Genomic DNA, 16,636 nt, shown 5'->3' on the forward strand with positions numbered 1-16,636 from the left:
GGGGTTAATCCCAGGTACACAGCGATTTACCCCATTACACAGCACCTGACAGCGATTGGTTAATCCCAGGTACACAGCGATTTACCCCATTACACGGCACCTGACAGCGAGGGGTTAATCCCAGGTACATAGCGATTTACCCCATTACACGGCACCTGACAGCGATTGGTTAATCCCAGGTACACAGCGATTTACCCCATTACACAGCACCTGACAGCGAGGGGTTAATCCCAGGTACCCAGTGATTTACCCCATCACACGGCACCTGACAGCGATTGGTTAATCCCAGGTACCCAGCGATTTACCCCATCACACGGCACCTGACAGCGATTGGTTAATCCCAGGTACACAGCGATTTACCCCATTACATGGCACTTGACAGCGATTGGTTAATCCCAGGTACCCAGCGATTTACCCCATCACACGGCACCTGACAGCGAGGGGTTAATCCCAGGTACACAGCGATATACCCCATTACACGGCACCTGACAGCAAGGGGTTAATCCCAGGTACACAGCGATTTACCCCATCACACGGCACCTGACAGCGAGGGGTTAATCCCAGGTACACAGCGATTTACCCCATTACACGGCACCTGACAGCGAGGGGTTAATCCCAGGTACACAGCGATTTACCCCATCACACGGCACCTGACAGCAAGGGGTTAATCCCAGGTACCCAGCGATTTACCCCATTACACGGCACCTGACAGCGAGGGGTTAAACCCAGGTGTAGGCAGATTTAACCCTTACACTACCCCTAATAAAATATTCTCACGGTATTAACCCTAACACTACCCCTAATAAGATATTCTCATGGTATTAACCCTTACACTGCCCCTAATACCCTATTCTCATGGTATTAACCTTTACATTGCCCCTAAAAAGGTAGATATTCTCACAGTATTAACCCTTACTGTCCCATGTAAGCTATTCTCGCAGTATTAACCCTTACACTGCCCCTAATAAGATATTCTCATGGTATTAACCCTTACACTGCCCCAATAAGATATTCTCACGGTATTAACCCTTACACTGCCCCTAATAAAATATTCTCACAGAATTAACCCTTACATTGCCTCTAATAAAATATTCTCACAGAATTAACCCTTACATTGCCCCTAAAAAGGTAGATATTCTCACAGTATTAACCCTTACTGTCCCATGTAAGCTATTCTCGCAGTATTAACCCTTACACTACCCCTAATAAGATATTCTCACGGTATTAACCCTTACACTGCCTCTAATAAAATATTCTCACGGTATTAACCCTAACACTACCCCTAATAAGATATTCTCATGGTATTAACCCTTACACTGCCTCTAATAAAATATTCTCATGGTATTAACCCTTACACTACCCCTAATAAGATATTCTCACGGTATTAACCCTTACACTGCCCCTAATAAGCTATTCTCATGGTATTAACCTTTACATTGCCCCTAAAAAGGTAGATATTCTCACAGTATTAACCCTTACTGTCCCATGTAAGCTATTCTCGCAGTATTAACCCTTACACTACCCCTAATAAGATATTCTCACGGTATTAACCCTTACACTGCCTCTAATAAAATATTCTCACGGTATTAACCCTAACACTACCCCTAATAAGATATTCTCATGGTATTAACCCTTACACTGCCTCTAATAAAATATTCTCATGGTATTAACCCTTACACTACCCCTAATAAGATATTCTCACGGTATTAACCCTTACACTGCCCCTAATAAGCTATTCTCATGGTATTAACCTTTTCATTGCCCCTAAAAAGGTAGATATTCTCACAGTATTAACCCTTACTGTCCCATGTAAGCTATTCTCGCAATATTAACCCTTACACTGCCCCTAATAAGATATTCTCATGGTATTAACCCTTACACTGCCCCTAATAAAATATTCTCACAGAATTAACCCTTACTGTCCCATGTAAGCTATTCTCGCAGAATTAACCCTTACTGTCCCATGTAAGCTATTCTCGCAGTATTAACCCTTACACTGCTCCTAATAAGCTATTCTCATGGTATTAACCCTTACACTGCCCCTAATAAGCTATTCTCATGGTATTAACCCTTACATTGCCCCTAATAAGATATTCTCAGGGTATTAACCCTTACATTGCCTCTAATAAGATATTCTCACATTATTAACCCTTACACTGCCCCATATAAGCTATTCTTGCAGTATTAACCCTTACACTGCCTCTAATGAGCTATTCTTTCAGTATTAACCGTTACATTGCCCCTAATAAGATATTCTCACAATATTTACCCTGAAAAAAAAAAGAACATTCTCCTCCTTAGGTCTGCGGTGATGGGAATAGATGAATCTAAATATAAGGGTTATGCTCATGCACAGTGATTTTTGAATATTATTACAGAGTAATTGAATACACAGTGTATAAGGAATTTGTCTTAGGGTGTAAAGCAAACTGTTGTAGGATATTTAGCTATTTGTTTGCGATACATAGCACAGAAGGACAGTGGAGTGAATTGTTCAGTTATTTTTACTCTTGAAGAAATGAAAGTGTTGGGTTTCTTTGACCATTAAGGCAGTGCCAGAGACAATCCCATAAGTGGAGATGCTGAGTGAGCAGACTTGCCTCTATATAAACCATCCATCCTCTCCTGGAGCAGAGAGGACTTCAGTCAGTAAGTACTGGTCACTTGGAGGGGACGTTGTGCGTGGATCTGAGTGATGGAGGCTGAGTGCAATGCCACAATGTTACCAATAACTATTTCCTTATTTTTCTATTAACAGGGGGGAATCTTTTCACCAAGGTTGTCACTAACAGGTGAGTTTCCATGGCGTGGAATGTGGAATCGAATTTTGTCTTCCAGCTCACATGTACAAGGTCACAGGGGGCTGGATTTACTAAACGTTTCTTACACATTGTCTCAGCTAGTTAGCTTTAAAGTTTAACCCAGAAACATTTTGCAATTCACTAGAACTCATTGGGGACATTCACACCACATGCATTGCAAAGCAGCCATTTCCCATCTCAGTTATTCTAGTTTCTTGTTGGCAGTTTATTGAATCAATCCTCGTGTCCGGTTAATAGAGGATAATCTCCTGGATACCTGGCCTTATGGAATACAAACTGGATAAATCACTATTCCATGTCGCACGCTAGGAACTCCGAGAGGCAGCTCTCAACAGTCCTGGCATTAGTCTCAGGGGGTCCCTAGATCCCTCGAAACCTCCTTAACGCACTTGGCTAGTCTAAGAGAGCTGCTGTATCATTCAGTGAACAGTCAGGGTAATAATGACTCTGCAGTATATTATTATTATTATTATTTATAAAGCGCCAACAGATTCCGCAGCGCTGTACAATAGATGGACTAACAGACAAGTATTTGTAACCAGACAAGTTGGAGGCACAGCACACCTGATACTGAGAATCTCACCATGATCTGCAGGTCGGGGCAAGCTGTAATTATTAATAATTCAGCTTTTATTCGCTTATTAGTACATCTAGAAGAATGGAGGAAGACATTGTGCTATAATATAATATTCCAATGATACTGGGAGAAATGCAAATCAACTAATTTCTGCCAACATTGCTGTCTGCCAATACGTGTTCTCTATATAACGGCAAAGCATAATATCTCATTTAATGTGATTACAGAAAGAAACAGCCATGGGTGACGGAGAAATGGCAGTGTTTGGGCCCGCTGCACCCTTCTTACGAAAATCTGAGAAGGAGAGGTTGGAGGCACAGAACAAGCCTTTTGATGCCAAGAATAGCTGTTTTGTTGAGGAGCCCAAGGAGCTGTATGTAAAAGGTCTCATCACTGCCCGAGACAGCAGCAAAGTTACTGTAACCACAGATGATGGAAAGGTAATTGGATGAAATCAGTGGTAGCGTGGATAATCAGATCAGCAAACTGGGATCAGGTCCCACTAATCCTTTCTCCTTTCCTTTCAGACTGTGACTGTTAAAGACACTCAAGTCTACCCCCAGAATCCCCCGAAGTTCGATAAGATTGAAGACATGGCCATGCTGACTCATCTAAACGAGGCTTCTGTGCTGTATAACCTCAAAGAGCGTTACGCAGCCTGGATGATCTATGTAAGAAATGATCTCAAATGTCAAGCAGCTGCAAACTAACTTCACTTTATATTATTCTTTCCCAAACTTAATGTAGATCCCATTGAAATTCCATCATTTCCTCTGGACACTCCTATTAACCCCTTAAGGACCAAACTTCTGGAATAAAAGGGAATCATGACATGTCTCACATGTCATGTGTCCTTAGGGGGTTAAACAGGCAAGGAGGGCACCTTAGCTCTGGTTAGTGAATCCCAATACTCTGGCTCTTTGCAGACCTACTCCGGCCTGTTCTGTGTGACTGTGAATCCCTACAAGTGGCTGCCAGTGTACAACCCCGAGGTGGTGAACGGCTACAGGGGAAAGAAGCGTCAGGAAGCGCCCCCCCACATTTTCTCAATCTCTGATAACGCCTATCAGTTCATGTTAACAGGTACATATCCTTCCCACTCCTTTATCCAAACTCTTCAATCCACAAACATTACAATTAACTTCTATATGTTTTGTCCTGGTAGATCGTGAAAACCAGTCTATCCTGATTACGTAAGTACAATGTCTAATCAAACAGAAATGCACCACTGTGATGGATTTTGTATTCAGAGTAATCTTGTGTCTTATCCTTGCTAGCGGAGAATCTGGAGCAGGAAAGACTGTGAACACCAAGCGTGTCATCCAGTACTTTGCAACAATTGCTGCTACTGGGGATGCTGGCAAGAAGAAAGAATCGGCCAACAGCATGAAGGTAAACATGCTCAGAGAACATTGAGGGTCTGGGTCTTTATAATGCACTATTATATCCACATGTAGTATCAGGATACATTCTGACCAGGCAGTATCGTGGTAACGGAGTAAGCAATTTATTCCAGATAATAGGATGTGGGATCAGGGGTTTCTTATCCCTTGAAAACCTGCCTCAATCCATGAATGAAAGGAAATTATATGATATAACATAATAATACATCGAATGTATCTTAGGGAACTCTGGAAGATCAAATCATCCAGGCCAACCCTCTACTGGAAGCCTTTGGTAACGCAAAGACTGTGAGAAACGACAACTCCTCTCGTTTTGTAAGTTACACACATTTGGAAATGTTTAGACGTAAATCTCAGAAATGGAAATATTGTTAAATGATCATTTCCCGTCTTTAGGGTAAATTTATCAGAATCCACTTTGGGACCACAGGAAAACTGGCCTCTGCAGATATTGAAACATGTAAGGCTCGGCCTCCTTAATTATGTATTTTTCCTTTAACTTCGTTTTCCGTCTACTGATCTGTAATTCCGTATCATTATAGACCTTCTGGAAAAATCCAGAGTAACATTCCAACTGTCAGCTGAGAGAAGCTACCATATCTTTTACCAAATCCTGACCAACAAGAGACCAGAGCTTATTGGTAAGATCAGACTTCTACCAACGACGATATCATAGAGAAAAAGTGATGTCAACACGGTCTGACGTCTATTAGATAATCAATGAAACACGCTTTAAAACAAGTATGTTAATTCAACTCAATGTTTCCACCTAGAAATGCTGCTTGTTACAACCAACCCATATGACTACCCCTTCATCAGCCAGGGAGAGATTGCTGTGAAGAGTATTGATGACGAGGAGGAGTTGATGGCTACAGATGTATGTATTCACATGTGAAATGCAATATAATGGCAATTAACACGTTTAATCAGTCACTGGAGCTCACACGTTTGTGTATTCACAGAGTGCCATCGATATTCTGGGATTTAACTCCGATGAGAAGAATGGCATCTACAAGATGACTGGAGCAGTCATGCACCATGGTAACATGAGGTTCAAACAGAAGCAGAGAGAGGAGCAGGCTGAGCCCGATGGCACCGAAGGTACCTCATCTGTCCTCAGAATTTAAACTTTAGCTGTAGACTATAGGCATTGTGAACATGTACATATGATGCATGTCTTCCATATAGTTGCTGATAAAATTGGCTACTTGATGGGTCTGAACTCTGCTGACTTGCTGAAGGCTTTGTGCTATCCAAGAGTAAAAGTTGGAAATGAATATGTCACCAAAGGACAGACAGTGCAACAGGTATGCATCAAAACGCATTGATTACAAAATGTATATGAAGATTTGTTTTTTCCCAACAATTATTCTTATTCTGTCTCCTTAGGTGTACAACGCTATTGGAGCTCTGAGCAAATCTGTGTTTGAGAAGTTGTTCTTGTGGATGGTGACGCGTATCAATCAGCAGCTGGACACCAGACTCCCAAGACAGTACTTTATTGGTGTGCTGGACATTGCTGGCTTTGAAATCTTTGATGTAAGTTATTTGATTGACTGCCATGTTTCAATGGGGTCAGTAATTCTCAGAGACAAGCCTACTTAATTCATCATTTTATTTTCCAGTATAACAGCTTGGAACAGCTCTGCATCAATTTCACCAACGAAAAACTGCAGCAATTCTTCAACCACCACATGTTCGTCCTGGAACAGGAGGAATATAAAAAGGAAGGCATTGAATGGGAGTTCATTGACTTTGGTATGGATCTGGCTGCCTGTATCGAACTTATTGAAAAGGTGAGTATAAGATTAAAGCTGACTTCCAAGCACTAATGGAAAGTCAATGGGATATCAACGCTTTCTGTCCCCATCTTTTCAGCCAATGGGCATCTTCTCAATTCTGGAAGAGGAGTGCATGTTCCCCAAAGCTACTGACACCTCATTCAAGAACAAGCTGTATGACCAGCACTTGGGCAAATGCAAGAACTTTGAGAAGCCCAAACCTGCCAAGGGGAAGGCCGAAGCTCATTTCTCCCTCGTACATTATGCCGGCACCGTGGACTACAACATCACCGGCTGGCTTGACAAGAACAAGGACCCCCTGAATGAGACTGTTGTGGGCCTCTACCAGAAGTCTTCCGTTAAACTCTTGTCCTTCCTCTACTCATCTTATGCTGCTGCAGATGGTAGTTATAAATTACATATACATTTCAATAACATTTTACGTGTTTCACAAATCATATTCTGAACAAACTATTCCATATTACAGCCGAGGCTGGTGCAAAAAGTGGAAAGAAAAAAAAGGGGTCATCTTTCCAGACCGTGTCTGCTCTCTTTAGAGTACGTATAATTATGTACATGTTTTCACCTCTCTTACCGTTTCTCATTCTAAGGTAATTTGTATAATATATATCAATCTAGTAATAATTACATGTTAAAAACCATGCAGTCTAGATGTAACTCTGCAGGACAAATTGGACAAGAAAGTGAAGACAAGTTTCTCAGCTAATGTTCAGATCTTGGAGAATTGCTTTAGAAGATATAGGAAGAGGGGCTTCCTGAGGCTTCCTGTTTGTAAGGCTGTTATTAAGACAGGAGGCCAGAATTAGAAATTCATTATGTTTTTATTTACCTGAAATTTTGCTTTGTAACGAGTGTTTTCCATTTAAAGCACTTAAAAATAAATGATATATTATGTACCAAATATTTTAGCAAGCCGCTATACATTTCTATTGATAATATGTGTTAAAAGTTTATATATATTGTAAGAGAAAATATTGTATCATTTGTTGTAATTGACTTATTTACTACTTACAGGAAAACTTGAACAAGCTAATGACTAACCTGAGATGCACTCACCCACATTTTGTGCGTTGTCTGATTCCCAATGAGACCAAGACTCCAGGTACCACATTATTCCAAACAAGTGCAAGGAAGGAAACCTGACTGACACGTTCCTTTAATCGATTATAATTACCTCTCCATTCAGGTACCATGGAGAATCATCTTATCATCCACCAACTGAGGTGTAACGGTGTGCTGGAAGGCATTAGAATCTGCAGAAAAGGATTTCCAAGCAGAATTCTTTATGCTGATTTCAAGCAACGGTAATTAATCTAAATCTGCACTACACGAATATACAGAAGTAAATATTAAAAGAGGAGCAGAGAATTGGACAAGAACTATTTCTGAATAAACTTTTAATATGGTTTAATATTTGGAAACTTTTAATATTTTTATATATTTGATATATTATGTTATGCATGACATCATTTTTTAGAATGTTTTATATTTAAAAAAAAATAAAATATATATCTTTGTAAAAGTGTATCCAAAACTATTGAATCATTTGAAAGTCTTATCCATAAATAATATATGGAAGTCTAAGTTCTAATTGAATAATTTGAAAAGCTTTGAAACAACCATGAACTAATAAAGTTAAGGGAAATCTGAATAATCTTGTCATCACCAACTTCAGAAAAAGTGCAGTCACTGTGACTGGGTTTTCATTTAAACCCCTTACTGAAGTGTCTCATCTTTGTTTTATTGGTGAAGTTACAAAGTCCTGAACGCCAGTGCAATTCCAGATGGCCAGTTTATTGACAGCAAGAAAGCTGCTGAGAAATTGTTGGGATCCATTGATGTTGATCACTCTCAGTATAAATTTGGGCACACCAAGGTAATGAAAGGCTCCTACACCGCACTCTATACTATGTGTTAGTAAGTTCTTTAAATCACTCCTTACTATGTTTCCTTTCTTTACAGGTTTTCTTCAAAGCTGGCCTTTTGGGTGTACTAGAAGAAATGCGAGATGACAAGTTGGCCCAACTGATCACGCGCACTCAGGCTCTCTGCAGAGGATTCCTTTCAAGAGTTGAATTCAAGAAGATGGTGGAAAGAAGGTATTACTTAACCTGTAAGATGTTTAAAATACCAACATCCATGAATAATTCTTGCAGCTAACACTTTGTCCTTTATCCCCGGACAGAGATGCTTTGTTTGTCATCCAGTACAACATCAGGTCTTTCATGAACGTCAAACATTGGCCATGGATGAAGCTGTACTTCAAGATTAAACCTCTACTGAAGAGTGCCGAGACTGAGAAGGAAATGGCCAACATGAAGGAGGAGTTTGAGAAGACAAAGGAAGCCCTTAGTAAATCAGATAAACGCAGGAAGGAACTAGAAGAGAAAATGGTTGCCCTCCTGCAAGAAAGAAATGATTTACAGCTGCAAGTTCAGTCGGTGAGAAAATAAGAAAAGATATTGACATAAAATATCATTACAAATAAATGCACAAAATATGACACATATCACACTCTTATAGGAATCTGAAAACCTGACTGATGCAGAAGAGAGATGTGAAGGTCTCATCAAAAGCAAAATTAATCTTGAAGCTAAAATCAAGGAGCTCACAGAAAGACTTGAAGATGAGGAGGAAAGCAATGCCGAGCTAACTGCCAAGAAAAGGAAACTAGAGGACGAATGCTCAGAGCTAAAGAAGGATATCGATGACCTGGAACTCACCTTAGCCAAAGTAGAAAAGGAGAAACACGCCACTGAAAATAAGGTAAGAGGAACTACAATTACGACCTAAATCATTTCATTTTTAATTACAAATTATATACGAGATCTTTCATATTAATCCGGTAGGTTAAAAACCTTACTGAAGAAATGGCTGGACTAGATGAGAACATCACAAAGATTACCAAAGAGAAGAAAGCTCTCCAAGAGGCCCATCAACAAACTCTTGATGATCTCCAGGCTGAAGAAGACAAAGTCAATACTTTAACAAAAGCCAAAACAAAGCTGGAACAGCAAGTGGACGATGTAAGTAATTATAACATGTTTGCAGCATCTAAAACTACTATTTATTAGCAAAATGTGTCAATATCACTGAAAATACTTTACAAATGTAATAGCTGGAAGGGTCACTGGAACAAGAGAAGAAACTTCGTCTTGATCTTGAGAGAGCCAAAAGAAAGCTGGAAGGTGATCTGAAACTGGCTCAGGAAACAATCATGGATCTAGAAAATGACAAACAGCAAACAGATGAAAAAGTCAAAAAGTTAGTCTTTCATATTTATTGCCTAAAGAAAGTCAGGCAAAGTTAATTAGACCTGTTTAATAACAAATCGTTCTTCCAAAACCAGGAAGGACTTTGAAATAAGCCAGCTTCAGGGAAGAATTGAAGATGAACAGTCTCTGGGATCTCAACTGCAGAAAAAGATCAAGGAACTGCAGGTAAAGATACATTGAACAATGTTAACAAAGACACACTGGTTCCTTTAATAATGGTCATTGAATGTTCATTGTAAGCCTGTTTGAGCAGAATCCACAATAACCTAATTTCTTCTTAAGACGTCTTATTGCTCATGTATTACCGGTAACTGTTTTCTGTTATATCCACACATTAACATGTGTTGAAGCTACATAAACGCTAATCACAATGGTTAATAGACTGTAACCAGGAAAATCACTGTTTTAGGCCCGTATTGAAGAGGTTGAGGAGGAGATTGAAGCTGAGCGAGCTGCTCGAGCAAGAGTTGAGAAGCAGAGAGCTGACCTCTCCAGAGAACTGGAGGAAATCAGTGAAAGACTAGAAGAAGCTGGCGGAGCAACATCAGCCCAGATTGAGTTGAACAAGAAACGTGAAGCTGAATTCCAGAAACTGAGACGGGACCTGGAAGAATCCACCCTTCAACATGAAGCTACTTCAGCTGCTCTGCGCAAGAAGCACGCTGATAGCGTTGCTGAGCTGGGTGAACAGATTGACAATCTTCAAAGAGTGAAACAGAAGCTGGAAAAAGAGAAGAGTGAGCTAAAGATGGAAATCGATGACATGGCCAGCAATCTGGAGAACGTGTCTAAGTCCAAGGTACAAAAAGTGCAAGTAGTAGTTCAGGTCCTAGTTACTGTGTTAACGTAACAAGCTTTGTTCTAATTATTTAATTTCATTCTAAAGGCCAATCTGGAAAAAGTGAGCCGGATGCTAGAAGACCAACTGAGTGAGATAAAGACAAAGGATGATGAACACCAAAGGCTAATTAATGACCTATCAGCTCAAAGAGCTCGGTTCCAGACTGAGAATGGTATGTGGATTAGAATATAAATTTAACCTAAACTGACTGAAGAATCAAATTTACTTATCATGTTAGGAATTATACAAAGGCCATAAATTAATATCTGCTCACAAGCAAAAAAAGAAATATAGCATGCTTACCATTGTAACTGAACTTATAATAATTGTGTCTATTCTGTGACTGATAAAATAATTGTTTTATATTTAAAAAGAACAAAGTTAAAATCGTCAACAGAAAAATACAAAAAGAAACTAAAAATGAATCCCGAGAGTCTAATATATTTTTTTTTTCTCCGAACAGGTGAATTATCCCGTCACGTAGAAGAAAAAGAAGCTCTGATTTCTCAGTTGACCAGAGGCAAACAGGGATTTACTCAACAAACTGAGGAGCTGAAGAGGCAACTGGAAGAGGAAACAAAGGTAAATGTGCAGAATATACAAAGGATTTATCTTGTCTTCTAACAAGCTCCAGGAGAGCAAAGTCTTTAATGAAACTAATAATAATAATTGGAGCAGGAGGTATCAATTCCAACATGGGACCTTCTCATTACACCTTTCTTACTGTGCATTTTGTTTCTATACAAATTGTGATAATCTGATATTGGTACATGCCAGTCCTGCACGACTATATGGTATTAGTGTCTCCATGGAAAGGCACTCTCTCTATAGAGAGTTAACTTCAAATCATGTTCATTTTAATTTGCAGCTCTGTCTGCTTCTTCTTCTACCTGAGCAAAATCGTTTTTGTTTAACGTTCACAATAAATGTAAATACTTTTTATAAATTATTTTAAACTGTCTCATATTTACATCCACAGGCCAAGAACGCCCTTGCTCACGCTCTGCAATCCTCCCGCCATGACTGCGACTTGCTTCGTGAACAGTATGAGGAGGAACAGGAGGCAAAGGCTGAGCTCCAGCGCGCTTTGTCCAAAGCAAATGGGGAGGTCGCACAATGGAGAAACAAATATGAGACAGATGCCATTCAGCGCACTGAAGAGCTGGAAGAGGCCAAGTATGCACTAACTAGCTCTGGATACTAAAACTGGAAGCTATTTAAGGCTAGCAATAATTCCCACTAATTAAACATTCTGATTAATTACCAGGAAGAAGCTGGCTCAGCGTTTACAGGAAGCTGAAGAGCAGGTGGAGGCCGTGAACTCCAAGTGTGGATCCCTGGAAAAGACCAAGCAGAGGCTGCAGGCTGAAGTGGAAGATCTGATGGTGGATGTTGAACGAGCAAACAGCGCGGCGGCAGCTCTTGACAAGAAGCAGAGGAACTTCGATAAGGTAAAGAGTTGATATATTCATATTATACCTTACGTTTCTAAAGTGGCATTCAGAAATACACCATATTACACAACTCTGCACCATCAGGTCCTCGTAGAATGGAAGCAGAAGTATGAAGAAGGCCAAGCTGAACTAGAGGCAGCTCTGAAAGAGTCCCGCACGCTGAGCACCGAGATCTTTAAAATGAAGAACGCGTATGAGGAGGCTTTAGAACAACTGGAAACTCTAAAACGGGAAAACAAGAACCTGCAACGTACGTAATATACTAAGTGTAACTAACTGTAAAAAAAGATAAATATTCCACAGGGAAAGAATTTAATATCTTAAGAGTGAATTAAAGAATATTCATATAAAATACTTATTGTGGCAATTTCCTACACAGAGGAGATCTCAGATCTGACTGAACAAATTGGTGAATCTGCAAAATCTATCAATGAGCTGGAAAAAGCCAAGAAGGTTGTAGAACAGGAAAAGAACGATCTGCAAGCAGCCTTGGAGGAAGCGGAGGTACATAGAGATCCTTCATTGGGTGAAAAAAAAACATACAACAACTTGTTTTCATTTTTAAAGTATGAGTTATTTTTCCTTAACTAGGGATCTCTGGAGCACGAAGAAGCAAAGATCCTGCGTATTCAGCTTGAACTGAACCAGGTGAAATCGGAGGTAGACAGGAAAATTGCAGAGAAAGATGAAGAGATTGAGCAGCTGAAGCGGAACAGTCAGAGAATCATTGATACTATGCAGAGTACGCTGGACTCTGAAATCAGAAGCCGTAATGATGCACTCAGACTAAAGAAAAAGATGGAGGGAGATCTGAATGAACTGGAAATCCAGCTGAGTCACGCCAACCGCCAAGCTGCAGAGGCGCAGAAACAGCTCCGAAATGTCCAGGCACAGCTGAAGGTATGGCCAACTCTATAAGTCATTCAATAGATTGTCACCGATTAGTGTGCGAAAGGTGTAATACAAATAGCAATGTAAAAACAGTCATAGAAAGGTATATAAAATGACAAAGTAGTAAAAGAACATATCACATCATACAGAATTGTGTTATTGTTCAGCCTGCAGACATATTCCCATTATTTTCTCACCTTACAATTTTTCTATCGGTCTATCAATGATTCGGTTTCTCCTACTTGTCTAGTCCTACACTAGCCAAGCCTTAAAACCTTAAACTTGCCACTACAAACCCGGCAGAGTCCATGACACTCTAACCAGGCGAAATTTCTACATAAATGGAAACTGTGATACATAAAATGTCCTTGGGGCACAAAGCCCTGGGTGAAGGAAGCATTGTAAAGTATTAGTGGCACAATGACATCATTATGACACGCCACTCTCTCTCTCGAGTGTAATAAAATGAATGTTTGAGATAACTGTAAAACTAACTTGTTCTATACATTGGCATACTAGGATACCCAGCTCCACTTGGATGATGCTCTCAGAGGTCAGGAGGACATGAAAGAGCAACTTGCTGTGGTAGAGCGCAGGAATAACCTACAACAGGCCGAAATTGAGGAGATCAGATCTGCACTGGAACAGACTGAGAGATCTAGAAAGATTGCTGAGCAGGAACTTCTGGATGCCAGTGAAAGAGTCCAGCTTCTTCACACCCAGGTAGGACCATTCAATAAAGAGAAGAGATCCCAGTGCTGTATCCTGTGTTACAAAGCAAGTAATTCTAAATTCTCTTTTCCACTATAGAATACAAGTCTCCTAAACACAAAGAAGAAGCTGGAGAGTGACGCATCCCAGCTTCAGAATGAAGTCGAGGAAGCAGTTCAAGAAGCCAGGAATGCAGAAGAGAAAGCCAAGAAAGCCATCACTGATGTAAGTGTTGTCCTGTTTGTGTATAGACGTTCCTCAAAGTGTTTATTTTAACTAAGGATTTTTTATATACACTCAAAGGCTGCTTTAATGGCTGAGGAACTGAAGAAAGAGCAGGACACAAGTGCACACTTAGAGAGGATGAAGAAGAATCTGGAACAGACAGTGAAGGACCTTCAGCTTCGTTTGGATGAAGCTGAGCAGCTGGCCATGAAAGGAGGCAAGAAGCAGCTCCAGAAACTGGAAGCAAGGGTACATAGTAAAGGGTACTAATTCATTAAAATAAGAAGTTTAAAAGTGAGTACTTGCCATGTTAACATAAACATGACATTTACAGGTCCGTGAACTGGAGAATGAATTAGATAATGAACAGAAGCGTGGTGCAGAGGCAGTGAAGGGCGTGCGCAAATACGAAAGGAGACTGAAGGAACTGACTTACCAGGTGAACTACAATACTTACATAACTGAACACCCACCAAATGCCCTCAACAATTTAATAAAGAAATCTCATATTTTATTGTGTGGCAAACCCCAACATTGCATTTTGAATTTAAAAAAAAGGACATAAAAACCCACAATCAAATTAAGATTGAGTGTGTGATAAATTACAGGTCACGTAACGTTGTCCATGTAGAAATGCTAAAACCGAACAATGCTTGCTTCACCGCTGCTAATATATTGTCCTGCTCCCATTTTTAGACTGAAGAAGACAGAAAGAATGTCCTAAGACTGCAGGACCTGGTGGACAAGCTCCAGCTGAAAGTTAAGGCCTACAAGAGACAGGCTGAGGAGTCGGTGAGTTCAAAATAAGAGAGCCAAAAGAAACAAAGCTTGTGATTTACAGACGTGTGTTTATAATATAATAGAGGACCTGATCAGACTACATCCAGTTCATGGTCTGAGCTATAGAGATGAGTTCACAGAGCTGAATTTTATTTTTCTCTACCATTATACCTCTAGGAGGAACAGGCCAACGCACACCTCACCCGCTTTAGAAAGGTCCAACATGAGCTGGAAGAGGCAGAGGAGAGGGCAGACATTGCAGAATCGCAAGTGAATAAGCTGAGGGCAAAAAGTCGCGATATCAGCAGCAAGGTGGGATAATACAGAGATAAAAACCAATGAATACTGGGATTCTATCCTACTTAAGAAAATGAACATTTTAATGTATGTGGAAACTAAACCATATCTTCTTCTCTTCTTGCAGAAAGGAGAAAGCGAGGAATAAAGAATTTAGCCTGTTCAGAAGAATCAGAAATTTGCAGAATGTGAATTTCTTTCTTCTCTAAAATCCCTGTCTTCATTTCATACCTTCTCCAAATATAAATAAACAATCTCTAGCTTTTAAATGTTTTTTGTGTGTGTGTGTGTTTTTTTTTATCTGTGTAGGTGGTCAGCTAAAATAAATGTTTATTTGTCATGTCATGTAATTTAAAGAGCACTTTGGCTACCTACATGAGTTAATGTCAATGCTTCAAGCTGTTCATGGGTAAGTCCCACATTCTTAATTTAAAATATTCTCTTTTAAACCTCAAATTAAGTCAATAATAATGTTGACATGTGAGTCTCCCACACCACATCCTACCTGCTGATCCACTTTCCATGCATACACCAGAGGGCTGTGATATGTAAACTAGAGGTAGTTCTAATCTATGTTCTACGTTATTCCATGTGAATGAATTTAGATGTAAAACCAAGAATCCAGACATTGAATGTGCCTGACAACAGCTGATTATAAAAGTTTGTGTGGTGGAATCTCGGTAAAAATAAATTTAGTAGGCCGAGATTGCCACGTGGTATGTGTACGTGCATATACTGATGTATCGGTCGGTTGGTTGCACGTGGCAAAGATACAATCAGTAGTGTACGGAGCATGTGCGAGAATACCGGATGTAGTATTCCCCATCTCCATTGTGCTGGACAAGCCATGTGGTCAAACAGGAAGTTAGTCTTGTTCGATTGATTGGGTAAGAGTATGTGTGGGTGGAGCTTATTATGGGAGGAGTTACATGCCTATATAAGGAGCCTACACTATTGTCCGGGGCTCAGAACTTGTTGTATTTTGGTGACACTAGTCCCTCTGAGTCCCGGTCGGTGAATCGAATAAAGAATCTCTTCCTTCCTGAAGAAACCTGTGTCCATCTCTCTGTGCTCGGCTTCCGTCAGTTTCTCCGGTATCATAATAGTGGTGTTAAGACACCTTTTGTAATAAACTGATTATCAAGAGTGAATAAAAGGTGAGGATCACCCACAATAAACACTCAGTGAACAAAGTGACAGAGATAAAAAAAAAAGGTGGGGGTCACCCACAAGGCCTTCCTTTATTTAATAATAAATATAGCAGGTGTTTTCGATATAAAGCCTGTCAAGAAACAAGATAGGCAAACATCAATAAATGAAATAAGGTATTAACACTTTAAGGGTGCTATAAAATCAAAGAAAATAAGGTACTTACCGGATCCGATGTAGAAGAAGTGATCGCTGTACTGATAACACTTGAAACGCGATTTAAAATGGCTGCCGCCAACAAAAGGGCGGGAAAAAACGCGCCTGTTAAGTGCAGACGCGAACGGGCGCAAAAACTGAGCCACGGACTCCTGGGAACTGGAGTCCGCGGCACTGACAGGAAACTCAACGG

At 40.1% G+C, this 16,636-nt stretch overlaps 1 protein-coding gene across 1 annotated transcript; it reads left to right on the plus strand.

The window, feature by feature from the left end:
- The first annotated feature begins 2,699 nt into the window (after nt 1-2,699).
- LOC134573394 (myosin-4-like) lies at nt 2,700-15,337 on the plus strand. Its single transcript, XM_063433134.1, has 40 exons — nt 2,700-2,792; nt 3,627-3,839; nt 3,927-4,070; nt 4,326-4,482; nt 4,565-4,592; nt 4,677-4,791; nt 5,025-5,117; nt 5,199-5,262; nt 5,345-5,443; nt 5,576-5,679; nt 5,765-5,903; nt 5,991-6,109; nt 6,192-6,341; nt 6,428-6,598; nt 6,681-6,987; nt 7,071-7,141; nt 7,619-7,706; nt 7,791-7,908; nt 8,357-8,480; nt 8,567-8,703; nt 8,790-9,045; nt 9,128-9,370; nt 9,454-9,630; nt 9,723-9,868; nt 9,954-10,044; nt 10,289-10,678; nt 10,766-10,892; nt 11,184-11,302; nt 11,700-11,896; nt 11,988-12,171; nt 12,259-12,424; nt 12,554-12,678; nt 12,766-13,074; nt 13,585-13,788; nt 13,876-14,001; nt 14,080-14,250; nt 14,336-14,440; nt 14,698-14,793; nt 14,959-15,093; nt 15,206-15,337. The coding sequence occupies exons 2-40, from the start codon at nt 3,639-3,641 to the stop codon at nt 15,224-15,226; spliced, it is 5,817 nt and encodes a 1,938-aa protein (XP_063289204.1). The 5' UTR covers nt 2,700-2,792; nt 3,627-3,638; the 3' UTR covers nt 15,227-15,337.
- Nucleotides 15,338-16,636: the final 1,299 nt, after the last annotated feature.

The sequence above is a fragment of the Pelobates fuscus genome, chromosome 9 (assembly GCF_036172605.1).
Source record: "Pelobates fuscus isolate aPelFus1 chromosome 9, aPelFus1.pri, whole genome shotgun sequence".
NCBI classification, from domain to species: Eukaryota; Metazoa; Chordata; class Amphibia; order Anura; family Pelobatidae; genus Pelobates; species Pelobates fuscus.

Coding starts and splice junctions, on each gene's coding strand:
- LOC134573394 (XM_063433134.1), top strand. CDS start 3,639: ATGGGTGACGGAGAAATGGCAGTGTTTGGGCCCGCTGCACCCTTCTTA. Junction 6,342..6,427: donor CTGGCTTTGAAATCTTTGAT/GTAAGTTATTTG, acceptor TTTATTTTCCAG/TATAACAGCTTGGAACAGCT. Junction 14,002..14,079: donor CCAAGAAAGCCATCACTGAT/GTAAGTGTTGTC, acceptor ATACACTCAAAG/GCTGCTTTAATGGCTGAGGA.